Source organism: Monodelphis domestica, chromosome 2 (genome assembly GCF_027887165.1).
Source record: "Monodelphis domestica isolate mMonDom1 chromosome 2, mMonDom1.pri, whole genome shotgun sequence".
Lineage (NCBI taxonomy): Eukaryota > Metazoa > Chordata > Mammalia > Didelphimorphia > Didelphidae > Monodelphis > Monodelphis domestica.
In genome coordinates, this window is record NC_077228.1 from 509043436 (window position 1) to 509056518 (window position 13083).

The 13083-nt window shown below is 47.1% G+C and overlaps 1 protein-coding gene across 1 annotated transcript in view; it reads left to right on the plus strand.

Annotated features, from left to right (window-relative positions):
- CPD (carboxypeptidase D) overlaps positions 1-12517 on the plus strand; it is a 77654-nt gene extending 65137 nt beyond the window's left edge. Inside the window, 6 exon segments of the mRNA XM_056819586.1 lie at positions 123-320; positions 1572-1636; positions 3051-3182; positions 4769-4954; positions 6378-6477; positions 8376-12517. Coding sequence (XP_056675564.1) covers positions 123-320; positions 1572-1636; positions 3051-3182; positions 4769-4954; positions 6378-6477; positions 8376-8602 — 908 coding nt within the window. The 3' untranslated portion in view covers positions 8603-12517.
- The last annotated feature ends 566 nt before the right edge of the window (positions 12518-13083 follow it).

Below are 13083 nucleotides of genomic sequence, written 5' to 3' on the forward strand. Positions count from 1 at the left end.
GGGCCGTCCTGCACCATCTCATCAGCCTCTGGTTGAATGTGTTCACTTTATGTCTCACCTATGGGTGGGGGTGCCTAATCCATGCTTATTTGATTAAATAATGAGACAGATTCTGATTTCAGATGAAGAATTAAGTCAATTCCTTACCTAGCAATGGAAGTTGGACCTTCAAAGCCACCTCCCTGCGGAGCCCTCTGTTAACTTGAGAACTTTTCCTTTTATAGTGGAAAACAAAGAGACTCTGAGACATTTGGCATCACTTTATGCCAACAATCACCCATCTATGCACATGGGACAGCCCAGTTGCCCAAATAAATCAGGTATGTGTAGGCTGGGATTGGGGTCTCTCTTTCTCTTTGGGGCATTTTTTGGTTTTCACGATGCACTTGCCTACATGGACAGTTACTCCACTGAGACTTCGGGGAGGCCTTGTTGGGGGACATTTGGGCCCCGGCGAGAAGGACTCTTCCTTAGTCACCTGCCCACCAAGGCAAGCCGAAGATCCATAAGGGTGTAGGCTTCGAGAGTCGGGCTGGACCTTGGAGAGCACCGGCTCGCCTCTGTGGAGTGTCCCCTGCTGGGCCGGCTCGCTGTCTTTGGATGTACCCTAAAGTCACAGGTCGAGGTTTAAAGCTAGAAGCAGCCTCAGAAAGCATCGATTCCAACCCCTGGTTTTACAGATAAGGAAAGTTTAAGTGACTTGAAGCAGGATCACATAGCCAGGCAGTGTCCCACGTGGGATTCACATCCAAATCCCCCTCATTGCCAGTCCTGCATTCAGTTCCTTCAAGCTGACCATCCACTACTATCAGACTATCTTTTGGCCTGGGTGCCTGAGCTACAATGGGGGGGGGGGGCAATGTTGTCTCAGGATATCAGAGTTTAGAGCGCACATAAATTTAATCTGTGGCTTCCCTGAGTAGGGAGAAACCACTGAGCATTAATGAGTTAAAATATAAGGAGTAAATAGAAATAAAGCATATAGATATATAAAAACAAAGTATACCTGTTCATCTAATATAGAATAGAAAGTAAATATAAGTAATTAGTTATATAATCTATAAAATGTAAACTAAAAACCCTTAAGAGGGGACCTCTTAACCCTAACACATATCTATGAACCCCTTTCATCTCAACTGCTTTTGTTGATTTGAGGGCTTGTATTAATAGACCAACATGGCCAACGATGGCTCTGGACCTGGGGTTGTAGAATTATTCGGTCTGGAAGAGACTTTAGAGATTATTTTGCAAAGAAGGAAATTGGGTCTCTCAAGCTGGAGGGGACCTCAGTGGTCATCGCATCCAAGTCCCTTCATCTTCCAGATGAGAAGACTGCCCTAAAGAGGGAAGTGACGTACCCAAGGTGCCTCACACACACCTAGGAAACTGGAGAGTCAGAAGTCAAACTTCACTCCAAATTTCGTTGCCTTCTCCTGGGCTCTCCAGCGGCCTTGGTCCAATGGCAGAGCTTCTGATTGGGGGGATGCTGGTGAATGACTGAGCCAGCCAGGGGTGCCCCGTCACTGTGTGTAAGTACATCCCTCACCTCCTTTTTCTGGACGCTTTTACAGATGAGAATATTCCAGGAGGAGTGATTCGTGGAGCAGAATGGCACGGCCACATGGGTAGCATGAAGGTACTCTCCCTCCCTTTCTGTCTAGCTCTGGCTCTGGCTCTGGCTCTGGCTCTGCTCTTTCTTTAACAAATTTCAATATAATCATTTCTCAACAAGACAACCATCCCTTTGGGGGATACAGACAAGGGAACTCCCCCTTCTATGCCCCTAAGAGTCATAGAGAGCTTGTCACAGTGACTGAGAGGTTAGTTGATTTGCCCAAGGTCACTCAGCTAGGATATGTCTGAGGCAGGACTTGAATTCAGATTTTCATGACTGAGGATGACAGTCATTCCCTCAATTATTGGGCACATGATTTTTTTCTGGCATTTGATAGTTACAAATAATGTTGCTGTGTCTTTCTTTCTGAAATCCCCACCCAGATCGAATCTATTGCAGGCTCAGACATATATTGTTGTTGTTTTTACTTTTAAAAAATTTACAGCATTTATTTTCTTTCCCACCAACCCCACCCCATTAAGAAATAAGAAAAGCAAATAAATATGCGTCATCATCATCATCATCAAAGCAAATTTCCCCATGAGCCATGTCCAAAAATGTATGCTCCATTCTGCATCTCCAGTCCATCACTTGTCAGGCAGGCGGTTGGTCACTGCATTAATCAGAATTCTCAATTTGTTCAGTTGTCTTTACTGTGTTATTATCTAAATAGTTCCCCTGGTTCTGCTCACTTCACTGCATCAGTTTATATGAGTCTTCCCTGGTCTTTCTGAAACCATCACTTTCATCATTTTTTGTAATGTGATAGCATTCTGCCATATTCCTCAATTGGTGAACCCCCACTTGGTTTTTGGTTCTTTGCTGCTATAAATATTAAGTACACGTGAGTCCTCTTTTTGTTTTGTCCTCTTTGGGGTTTAGGCCAATAGCTCGAGAGGTATGCACATGTAGTGACTCTGGACATAGGTCCAGATCACATTCAAGAAGGGCTGGACCAAAAACTCGAGCCCTACTAACACTGAGTCAGCAGGCCTGCCTTGCTGTAGCCCCTCCAACATACAATGTTTTTTCTTTTTCTTTTTTCCATTTTTGCTAATCTGATGGCTATGAGGTAGAGCCTCAGATATGAAGTAATTGGCATTTCTCTGATTATTAGCAACTGGAGCATTTTTAGCCTTTATAGTTGTTGAGAGCTTGAATTTCTTCCATTGAAAACTGCCTGTTCATATGCTCTGACCATGTCAATTGGGGAATGGCTCCTCTTCTTATACGTTTGGCTCCATTCCTTATGTATCTTGGAAAGGAGACCCCATCAGAGAAAGTTCCTACAGGGCAAGGACACTTTCCTTAGATGCCTAGAAAGGTCTTAACAGATTTTCTTGGTTTTCTTATCCAATGGCTTCTTGCATCACAAAAACAAATCCTTCTTACTGACTTCTCTCCCTATGCTTGCTTTCTTGTCTCCGTTTTCCAGGATTACAGTGTCGTCTATGGCCACTGTCCAGAGATCACCGTGTACACTAGCTGCTGTTACTTCCCCAGTGCTGGACAGCTTCCTACCTTGTGGGCAGAGAACAAGAAATCCCTTCTCAGCATGCTGGTAGAGGTGAGACTTTCCTCTTGAAATAGATGCCGCCAACAGCATGGCGGCCTAAGTGGCTCATTGGCCAACCTGAACAGGACCGTCCCCTTTTCATGGCTTTTCAACCTCTCCTTGGGAAATGTGAGTGACTGGGGGGAAGGGCATGACTCACCACCCCACCCCCCTGCTTCTCCAGAGGCAGACCACTCAACTTTGAGACTGCTGTCATTGTTGGGAAGACTTTCCTTATATCATACCTAAAACCTGGTCTTTCTGAAGATCCCATCCATTGTACCTGGTTCTGTTCAGGAGGAGGAAAGTGGAATTAAACTAGAAATCAGATTCTTCCTTATCCCTACCTCCATGGCTCAAACCTTGAAGCAGGGGAGGCAAGACCAGATTCCATAGAGAGAATATTATTTATCTCAAGCTCTTACCCCTGAAATGCATGAAATTTCAGACAAAAGACCTTTATTTCATGGGTTCATAGATGTAGAGCTGGAAAGTTCTTTGGACACTATCTTGTCCAACTCCCTCTTTCTATAAATAAGAAAGCTGAGGCCTATGGAAGTTAAATGACTTTCCAGGTTTCCTCATGTTAGAAGGAAATTAAAAAACCATCCAATCCAAACCTCTAAATCCAAACCTAAAGAGGAAACGGAGGCCTAGTGATTGATAAGATTTTTTTACCTTTAGAGCTAAAAGAGACGCAGAGGATTTCTCCTTCAGCATTGTTGTTTTCTATATAAAGAAACTGAGGCTGAGGTCCTTTTTTCTTTTAGGCTCTAGATCCTAGATCTAGAGTTGAGAGCTCAGAGGCCATCTAGGTAAAGGCCTTCATTTTACTCATAAGGAAATTGAGGCCTAAGGAAATTAAATGACTTCTAGGATCCTAGCTAGACTCCACCTAGAACCCACCCCTTCTTTTTAAAGATAAAAAAACTGAGATATGGGTTTCTTTTCTTTAGAGATCATAGATCTGTAGTTGGAAGGGACTTCTGAAGCTATCTCCCCCCACCTCTGCTTCCTCATTTTACATATGAAGCAATGGGCTCAAGGAGGTCATAGTTATGGTTTGCCAAAAGTCTCCCAAGGTCAGAAGTATCAGATGTGGGATTTAGGTCCACATCCTTTGACTCCAGAACTAGTGTTCCTTCTACTATTCCTCATTTTTAAAAAAGTTTTAATGATGGTTTTTGTTTTTAAATTTTTTAATGTCATTTCCCCTATCACAAAAAAAAAATAGTTAAGTCAAAACAACCCCTAGAAGGATAGTCTGATCATTTGGTGACTATGTGCCCTGGTAGCCTCTCACTTCTCTTCTGAGAGGAAGGGGAAGTCTCTGTTATTTATCTGTTCCCTGGGACACCATTGGCCTTTCACTTAATTTGACATTTGGCCTCCTTTTGAGGATCCCTTCGTTTCTATTGCCATAGTCACGGTGTCACTTGCCTCCTTGGTTTTGTTTTCTTCACAGTAGTTCATGGCAGTCCTCCCCGTTGTTCAGAGTTCTTCCAACTCCTCCTTTCTGGTTGCATAATAATAAAAGGGGTCCAAGTTTCAAAAGCAAAACAAAATGGCAGACTACTAACTTAGCTTTCCCTGCCCAGGTTCACAAGGGAGTTCATGGGATTGTCCAAGACAAGAGTGGAAAACCAGTCTCTAAGGCAGTCATCGTTCTCAATGAAGGCATCAAGGTGCACACAAAAGAGGGAGGCCATTTCCATGTACTGTTGGCCCCCGGCTTCCATAACATCAACGCCATAGCTGAAGGGTACCAGCAGCAACATTCCCAGGTAAGAGACTCGAGTACCACACAGTCATTCTCTGTGACCATAGAATTAGAGATGGGAGGGACCTCAGAGACCATCTGGTCCAACTTCCCTCATTTTACAGATGGGGAAACTGAGGCCAAGAGGAAGGGAAATAATTTGCCTCAGGTCATAAAGGTAGTAAATGGAATTCAGACCCAGGATTTCTGACTTCAAAACCATCATGAAAACCATCTTCCTCCTTTTTAAAAAAAATCATATTCATTGTTTCATATGGTGAAAGAATATACAGGTATCTCTTCCACATCATGAGGGTTAGAGATGCAGCACCCTCACAATCTGGAAAATGCACAAAAAAAAGTTTTGGGCTCTCTCTTTGGACCAGAGAAGAAGTCTGAATTTTTTCTTTTACTATTATGGGATGTTTAAAGTACCTTATTGCAATATTTGGATTAAGTATTTGACTGTAGGCTATTTTATGCTTTCTAAGTTTCCATGTCATCTGTTGGCCTTCACGTGCCTGAAGCTTCCCCAAAACTCCCCAAAGGTTCTCATTTAATTTCTTACACTTGTCTCAAGAAATAGCAAAATCACAATGGGGAGAATTGCTATACGGAAGGGATACCTGTACGCTATGACCTTAATGTTCTCAAATGCTCAGCTGATAGAAATCTGTGACCTCATCAGTTCGGGAGTGCCTTCCAGTGATACAGTCCATCCTGTTCTGACTCAAGCCAGACCAGGAGTTCAGGCTTGGAATTAGAATGAAAAGAAACCCTTGTGAGCCATCTAACATTCACCAAAAGAAGATTTGGGCACAACGAGGTGGCTCAGTGGATGGAGAGTCGGGCCCAGAGATGGGAGGTCCTGGGTTCAAATCTGGCCTCAGACACTTCCCAGCTGGGTGACCCTGGGCAAGTCACTTATCCCTCATTGGCTAGCCCCGCTCTTCTGCCTTGGAGCCAACATATAGTATTGATCCTAAAGTAGAAAGTGAAGGAAAGGAAAAGGAAATATGAATCTTGGAGATGGTTTCATTACTTCTTAGGGGACAACGAGGCTGGCTTTCATGGCAGGGACCTTCTTAGCCGTCGTCCCTGCCAGACTTCCGGGCTTGCCCATCCCCTGGGACGCTTATCCAGGTCGTCCCATGATTTTGCCACAAGAGATCAACCCTTGGTGAGTCAGCCAGCGGGAGGTGCACCAGCGTCTCTAACGGGGTTCCCGCGCAGCTTCTGCCCGCAGGGAGCTCGCACTCTTAGCGGGGAGACAGCCGACAGAGAAACAGGTAGGCAGGGACGTGGCCCGGGAAGCCTCCAAGAGCGCCCAACCAAGGGGGGCCTTTTCCAGCCTTTCTTCCTCCATCCGGCCGTGGGACCCATCTCCGGGCCGCTCCACCTAACGCCCCACGCTGACTTCTTTCTGACCCGGAGCTTTGCTTTCGCAGGTCTTCGTGCACCACGATGCGGCCAGTTCGGTGGTCATCGTCTTCGACACCGACAACCGGATCTTTGGCTTGCCCCGGGAGCTCGTGGTGACCGTGGCAGGTAAAGACCTCGTTCCCCTCGGCCCCCTCATGGCCCCAGCCGGGGGATGGGTGGGCCCCCTGGCCTCGAGCAACCCCCTTCCTTTCCCCCCGTTCCCCCTACACTGGCCGGGCGCGGGCCTGCTCCAGAATCTATGGATGTGGAGGAAAGACTCGCGCTGCTCCTCCCTGACCTGGCTCGGGCCAACAGTCTGGGAGCCTTTCCAAATGGATGGTGACATGAAAGGACGCCCATAAGGGGTCCCTGGCCGTGTTTGCCAGGACAGCGGAGGCCTCACCGGTCATCCAGCTCGAGCCCCACGTGAGCAGGCCTACATCCTGCCTCCTTCACCTGCGGAGGCAGAGAGGAGGCCCTGCACGTGGGTCAGGAGAGGCTGCCCTGGAATCCCTCCTCAGACGCTGGGAAAACTGCTTCCCTTGGGGGCCTTCCGTGTCCACTCTGCCTCTAGACTGAAGATCTAGAGACCTCCAGAGGGAGGGAATAAGCCTCTACACAGCGCTAACTCCATCGCCAGGCCTGGGCTAATAAGCTCTTTACAAATATCCCATTGGAGCTTCACCACAACCCTGGGAAGTAGGTGCTCTTTTTAGTCTCATGTTACACTCGAAACCAAAACAAATGGGAATTAAGTGACTTGCCCAGGGTCACACAGCCAGTAAGTGTCTAGGGTTGGATTTGCACTCACGTCTTCAGCCCCCAAAAGTATGCAGCAAGGTGGCTCAGTGGACAGAGGGCCAAGCCTGAGAAAGGAAGTCCTGGTTTTAAATCTGGCCTCAGCCCTGTCCTCACTGTGTGACCCTGGACTAACTGGTTTCAAGGCAGAAGAGTGGTTTGGGCTAGGCCATGGGGGTTAAGTGACTTTGCCCAGGGTCACACAGCGAGGACGTATCTGAAGCCAGATTTGAATCTAGGACCTCCTGCCTCTAGGGCTGGCTCTCAACCCACTGAGCTACCCAGCTGCCCCCTAATTTTTTATTTTTTTTAAGAAAAAACATCCCTGAGTTCAAATCCTGCCTCAGTTACTAGCTGTATAACCCTAGACAAGTCACTTCACTTCTGGGTCTCAGTTTCCTCTTCTGTAAAATGACGGGGTTAAAGTCAATGGCCTCTGAGGTCCCTTCCCACTCTAGATCTATGTCTGTTTGAGCCTGTGAAAGGTCTCCATTGTGTTGCTCTCTCCAAAACAGTATCCTTAGGCCTTGGGTTCATGGTCAGATTTCCCAAGAAGTATTAATTGCAGGGTTGGAGTGGGGTCTTAACCGGAGGTCTGTGACTTTGCGTTTTAATTTTAATTTTTAATTTTTAACAATTTTCCCATGTTTCCATCATTCATTTTCTTTCCCTCCCTTTTCCCTCCCCCCTCTCAGAGCTGACGAGCCATTTCACTGGGATGTACAAATGTTGTCACTTGATACCTGGTTCCATATTATTCATTTCTGCTATAGAGCGATCTTTTAAAACCTAAAACCCAAAGTCACAAAACTTTTTAAAAAGCATTTTGACAACCACATTTCAATAGAATTGACTTCCTTTGTACCCCTGTTTATTTTATCATGTGGATTTAAAAACATGCTTTGGAGAAGGGGTCCCTGGGCTTCCCTCCGCTGCCAAAGGGGGCACCCAGGACACCAGGCAGGTTCAGAACCCCTGATTTAGGGCGAAGCCCTTCTAGTTGGTCCAGAACAAGTCTATGAAAACTCATTTTAGGAGGTGACCTTGTGTGCCAAGTACTGTTTTACAGATGGGCAAACTGAGGCCTGGAAGGTTCTGTGACTTGCCCCAGGCCATATGGGCACCTAAGAGGCGGAGACAGAATCCGAACCAAGGCTCTCTGACCACCCCACCTCCGGCATGCTTGGACATAGACGGCCACTTCAGTGTTGGTTTCTCCCCGGCAGGTGCCACCATGTCAGCCCTGGTGTTGACGGCCTGCATCATCTGGTGCGTCTGCTCCATCAAGTCCAACAGACACAAGGATGGCTTCCACCGGCTCCGGCAGCACCACGACGACTACGAGGACGAGATCCGGCTGATGTCCACAGGCTCCAAGAAGTCCCTCCTGAGCCACGAGTTCCAGGACGAAACAGACACGGAAGAGGAGACGCTGTATTCCAGCAAACACTGAGCCACCCGCCTCTCCCAGCCTATGGCGCGAGCAGGACGACGGCTGCCCCTTCCAGGAGATGCCGTGTGCATGCGGCTGGGCAGGCCGGCCTCCATCTGTCCTGCATCTTCACAGAGCTGTGAGGGACGTTAACTTGCTTTAAAAAAAAGTGTAACCTCCATGAATACGGAAGATCTGAAACTCCCTTCTCTTGAATGCCGTCTCATCTTTTTTTCTGTTTTTTGGATCTCTTCTATTTATGCATCAGAAGTGGGGCAAGACCCGTGGCCCCGTTTTTCCAATGAAACCCAGCTCTCTGGGTCACTTCACGGCAGCCTCCGACTGCCTGGCAGACGTTGCCTGTGCATTCTGGGTCTTTGCTAGTGGCTTTAGCTTCTGCCCCTCATTGGTGGGGCCCCAGGCCCTCCCCCTGAAACAGGACTGCAGGGAGAGCTGTCCGCATCCGTCGGTGTTATGAAGCTTTAATGGTCTAGGTTTCTTTCAACTTTCTGAGCTTTTTTTTCCCTTCTAGTTTGTAAAGTAACTGGAGTTTCCTTTTATTATTTCCATGGACCGGAGGCTAAATTGGATCTTAGGGGGGGAAAAGGAAAGGCTTTCTGGGGCTTCTCTCTCTATCCTAAAGCTCACTGGGAGCTCTCATGCCATGCTCCAAAATGGGATTTTACTACCTCTCTCATTAGATTTCACAGAACTTAATTTTTCCAGTTTTCAGGGAGAAACGCGTTGCCAGGAGGCTTTCCAAAGGGAGAGGAGAAGGAGGGCTAACTCCATTGGCCTGCCTTGAACTTAGTGAAACAAACCCACAGGTGTGCGACCGTCCTCTGCCAATCTTGGGCTCGTCATCAGGAGGACGCTTGGCTCATGAACATTTCCCCTTGCTATACCGTGCTAGCCTTGTTGCTTTATCCGGTCCATCCAGCCTGTTTGCTGGTTCACATTCTACAGACAGCATCTGGGAATGTCGAGGAGGGGCCTCTTAGCACCTTCTTAGCCCCACAGCAGCCACCCAGCCACCCATCACCATCCTCCACCCGAGCAGCCGCGCTGAGAGCATCACACTGTGAGCTCAGGGTGTCTCCCCGTGGAGCTCGGCTTCTGTCCCAGACTCGGACCCTTAGCAGATCCACGAGTGAGAGCTTCTCTTACACATCACTTGGGTCGTTCCGGTTGGGTGGCCGCCGAGTCCAGCTAGCAGTATTCAGGGATGGAGTGGCTCTCCACCGCCGGTTGGCTGCTTCGGAAGGCTTGAATTGATAAATGTCGAATAGCACTAGTCGAGGAACAGTCCTGAATGGGGCGAGTTGGAGTTCAGGGTGACAGGATGACAAGAGCATCAGATAACCTATCAGTGTTGTTGTGACTTAGCTGCAGCTTGTCTGCTCAGCAGATCGAGGAGGATTGTAGTCAGTATCGCTCCGTGGAGCGATCCTCTGCCCGAGAGTCCTTCCTTTAGTTCTTCAGTGCCAAGCAGCATCCTTCAGTAGGGCTCGCGTCCAGAGTAGTTTATGAGAAGAGACGTAGTTAAGCAGGGGTCGCTGTCGTGCCGTGGAAGTCGAGGAGGGCCAACTTTCGATTGGGGTGGCCAGATTGAAATTGTTCTTCTGTCAGGCTCGGCCTTGGAGGCCTCTCGGGACAAGGAGTTCATCGGGTGCCAAAGTAACAGTTAACATTATTTTACTGGTCCTTTCCCCCTGCTCTTTAGTCCTAATTTAACATTTCTTCCTCTCTTTTTTCAAAGTGCTTTATCAAGTAATCAACACATATACTTTGGAATTCAGCTTTTCATAGCATCATTTTAACTTGAGTTGCCGGCAGGTTCCACTTGGGACAGCGCAGGAGGGAAGGAAATGCCATTGGCCTGAGATGAGAGATACACCAGTCTTCATTTCCAGATAGTAACGCTTTCTCTGCTTCTTCCTCCAACTCAGACATTTTGTTTTTCAGTTGAATTCACCAGGAATGTATGGAGTACCTGCTAGGTGTCAGGGACTCTTCTACAGCCCCGGCCCTCCAGAAAGCTTTCCTTCTTCTCCCTTGATCAGTACTTGCCATTGTAGAGGGCCGATCTTCCGGCCTTTGTGGGACATGTCGGGCATGGACAGGGGAGTGGGAAGAGGGAGCCATTGAGTTCTTTAGGTCATTTTTTTTTTAATTTTGAAAGGAAAACCAAATTCTGCTCTATTTTGAGTTAAGTAGGAAAAATTGAGAACCTTTCTGTCTTAAATGAGGAGTTTCTAAAAATGCCAGTGTGCTATGGAGCCTAAGTATCCCCAGCTTGTGTTCCCAGTTCTTGTGAGTGTCCTGGATGTGTGACTACTAACCCAAAGGGTTCTCAGCCTTCTTTTATGTCTCTGTGGAACCAAACTAGCCATATTGGGCCCAGCTGCCCAAGTCCTGGGGCCAGACAGAGTAGGGAACGAGCCCCTCTCTGGGCCTTGCATCTCCTTACTAAGGAGTCCTGGGAACCACAAGTGTACAGTATTGAGAAATGTCGCCCAGATTCAACTTGTGCCTTGACTCCCAAGGCCTGGTGAGTCCGTTTTGTATCCCCGCTCCTTAATAAAAGGCTATTTGACCTAGTAGGTAACAATGTAGTCGTCCGCTTTTGTGTAAAATTGCTTTCATCGGGTCCCTGGTCCAGTGAGATGGACTGACTGATGGGTGGCGACACTGGCACAAAGGCAGCACTCTCGTCAGAAGCAGTTCTACCCGGGATCTCCTCGGCTGGCCAAAGGGGACACGTGGCCCGTTGGGTGTGTTGGCCTGGGCGGGGAAGGGTGCTGGGCTGGGGATCAGCTGTGGCTCGCCCGAAAGAGGCCGCGTTAAATGAAGGGATACGGAGCATGTCCGTAGATTGTGACGTGACAAAAATGAATAAAAAGATCTTGCCTGAACTTCTGTGTTCCTAGGCTGTCCTCACACAGTCCCAGGTGATCCAGAGAGGGCTTCAAAGGTCCCTGGTCTCCCCCTATTTCCAACAGAAATGAAATCATACAACCAGGCTGGGCCCTGCTGGGTGTTAAAAGGCTCTTGACTTTGGGTGCCCCAAGCTTAGGCTTCACTCAAAACCACATTATTACTTCTACCAGCAGCAACCGCAGCGGCAGCCAGGCAACTGAAACTTCTAATTTTTGTTTTAATGTACTTTACCCAAAAATTCCATTTTTGTTTCTCTCAAGTGGCTTCTGTTTTATTAACCTTTCCTTATATCTGTGGGCCTCTAATTCATTTTGATTGAAGCATCTCTTTGATTTGGCGATTAGGGCCCTTAACGGATCGATGCCAGCCTGAGGATGGGTGAGGTCCTCCAGCTCCCTGGACCATCCCCCTCAACACTCGTTTCCCCTCTCCAGCAAGAACTCATTTAGCTCACTGCCTGAATTTCAGAATGCTGACTCGGTCATTTCCCTTTAGCCGAAATATAGTTTGGCATCTTCTAGACATTTAGAGACAATTGGGTTCCAATTATTATGTAAATATGAGTGATTTTAGCATGAGGCAAGTGCGCCATCTTCTCTTTTCTGATGGTCACCCAAGAGTCTTTCTGGGTCATTGGCATGAATGTATTTTTTTCTCCTCAGCTTTAAATTCAAATTCCCACAACACACATTTTCCCAGAATGACATTGTACTTGGTTTATGCAGAATAAACGTGATATTGTAGCTGTTTCTACAAAGGTGCCCAGCAAATCCACATTCATCTCAACCACTTCAGGCTTGGGCGTGTTACATGCACTGTGCCTTCAAAAAGAAAAAAAAATTCAAAAGGACTTGACATGGAATTGAATGATAGTATTTTTTTTAAAGAGCCGATCTGTAATTTATGTAAAATTGAAATCTGTTAATGAGGTCCTTTCTGTTTTTTTTTTTTACATGTAAACAGATCTAATAATCCCACATAAAGGTTATTTTATGATGTCTGTCTTTTTCTGTGTTTTGTCTCATCATCCTTTTCACAAGATAAATCACAGATTATGAAATGGAAGTGGTATGGCTGGAGAAGAGGGGTGACTTGTGGTCAGGAAGACCTGAGTTCAGATCCTGTCTGAGATATAAGGAGGTTCATGATTCCTGGGTAACTCACTTAAACTCAGTTCCCCAGGCAGCTCATACCAAACTGCAAAGAAGGTATAGATCGAAAAACAACTAAACAAACTATGAGTACAAAAAAAGAGTCATAACTCAGAGCCTTGGCATGGTTCATTCCTGACTAATGTCAATGAAGCAACAGATCTGCCTGCTTGTGAGTGAGGTGGACTTACACCCCTGAGAGTAAATAACTTGAGTTGGCAGGCCTTCCATCCAGGGCAATCATCATACACACCCTCTCTCTCTCTCTCTCTCTCTCTCTCTCTCTCTCTCTCTCTCTCTCTCTCTCTCTCTCTCTCTCTCTCTCTGTCTCTCTCTCTCTCTTCCTCTCTCTCTCTGTCTCTCCCTTTACCTTTCTCCCTCCCTCCCTCCCTCTCTCTCTGTCTCTGTCTC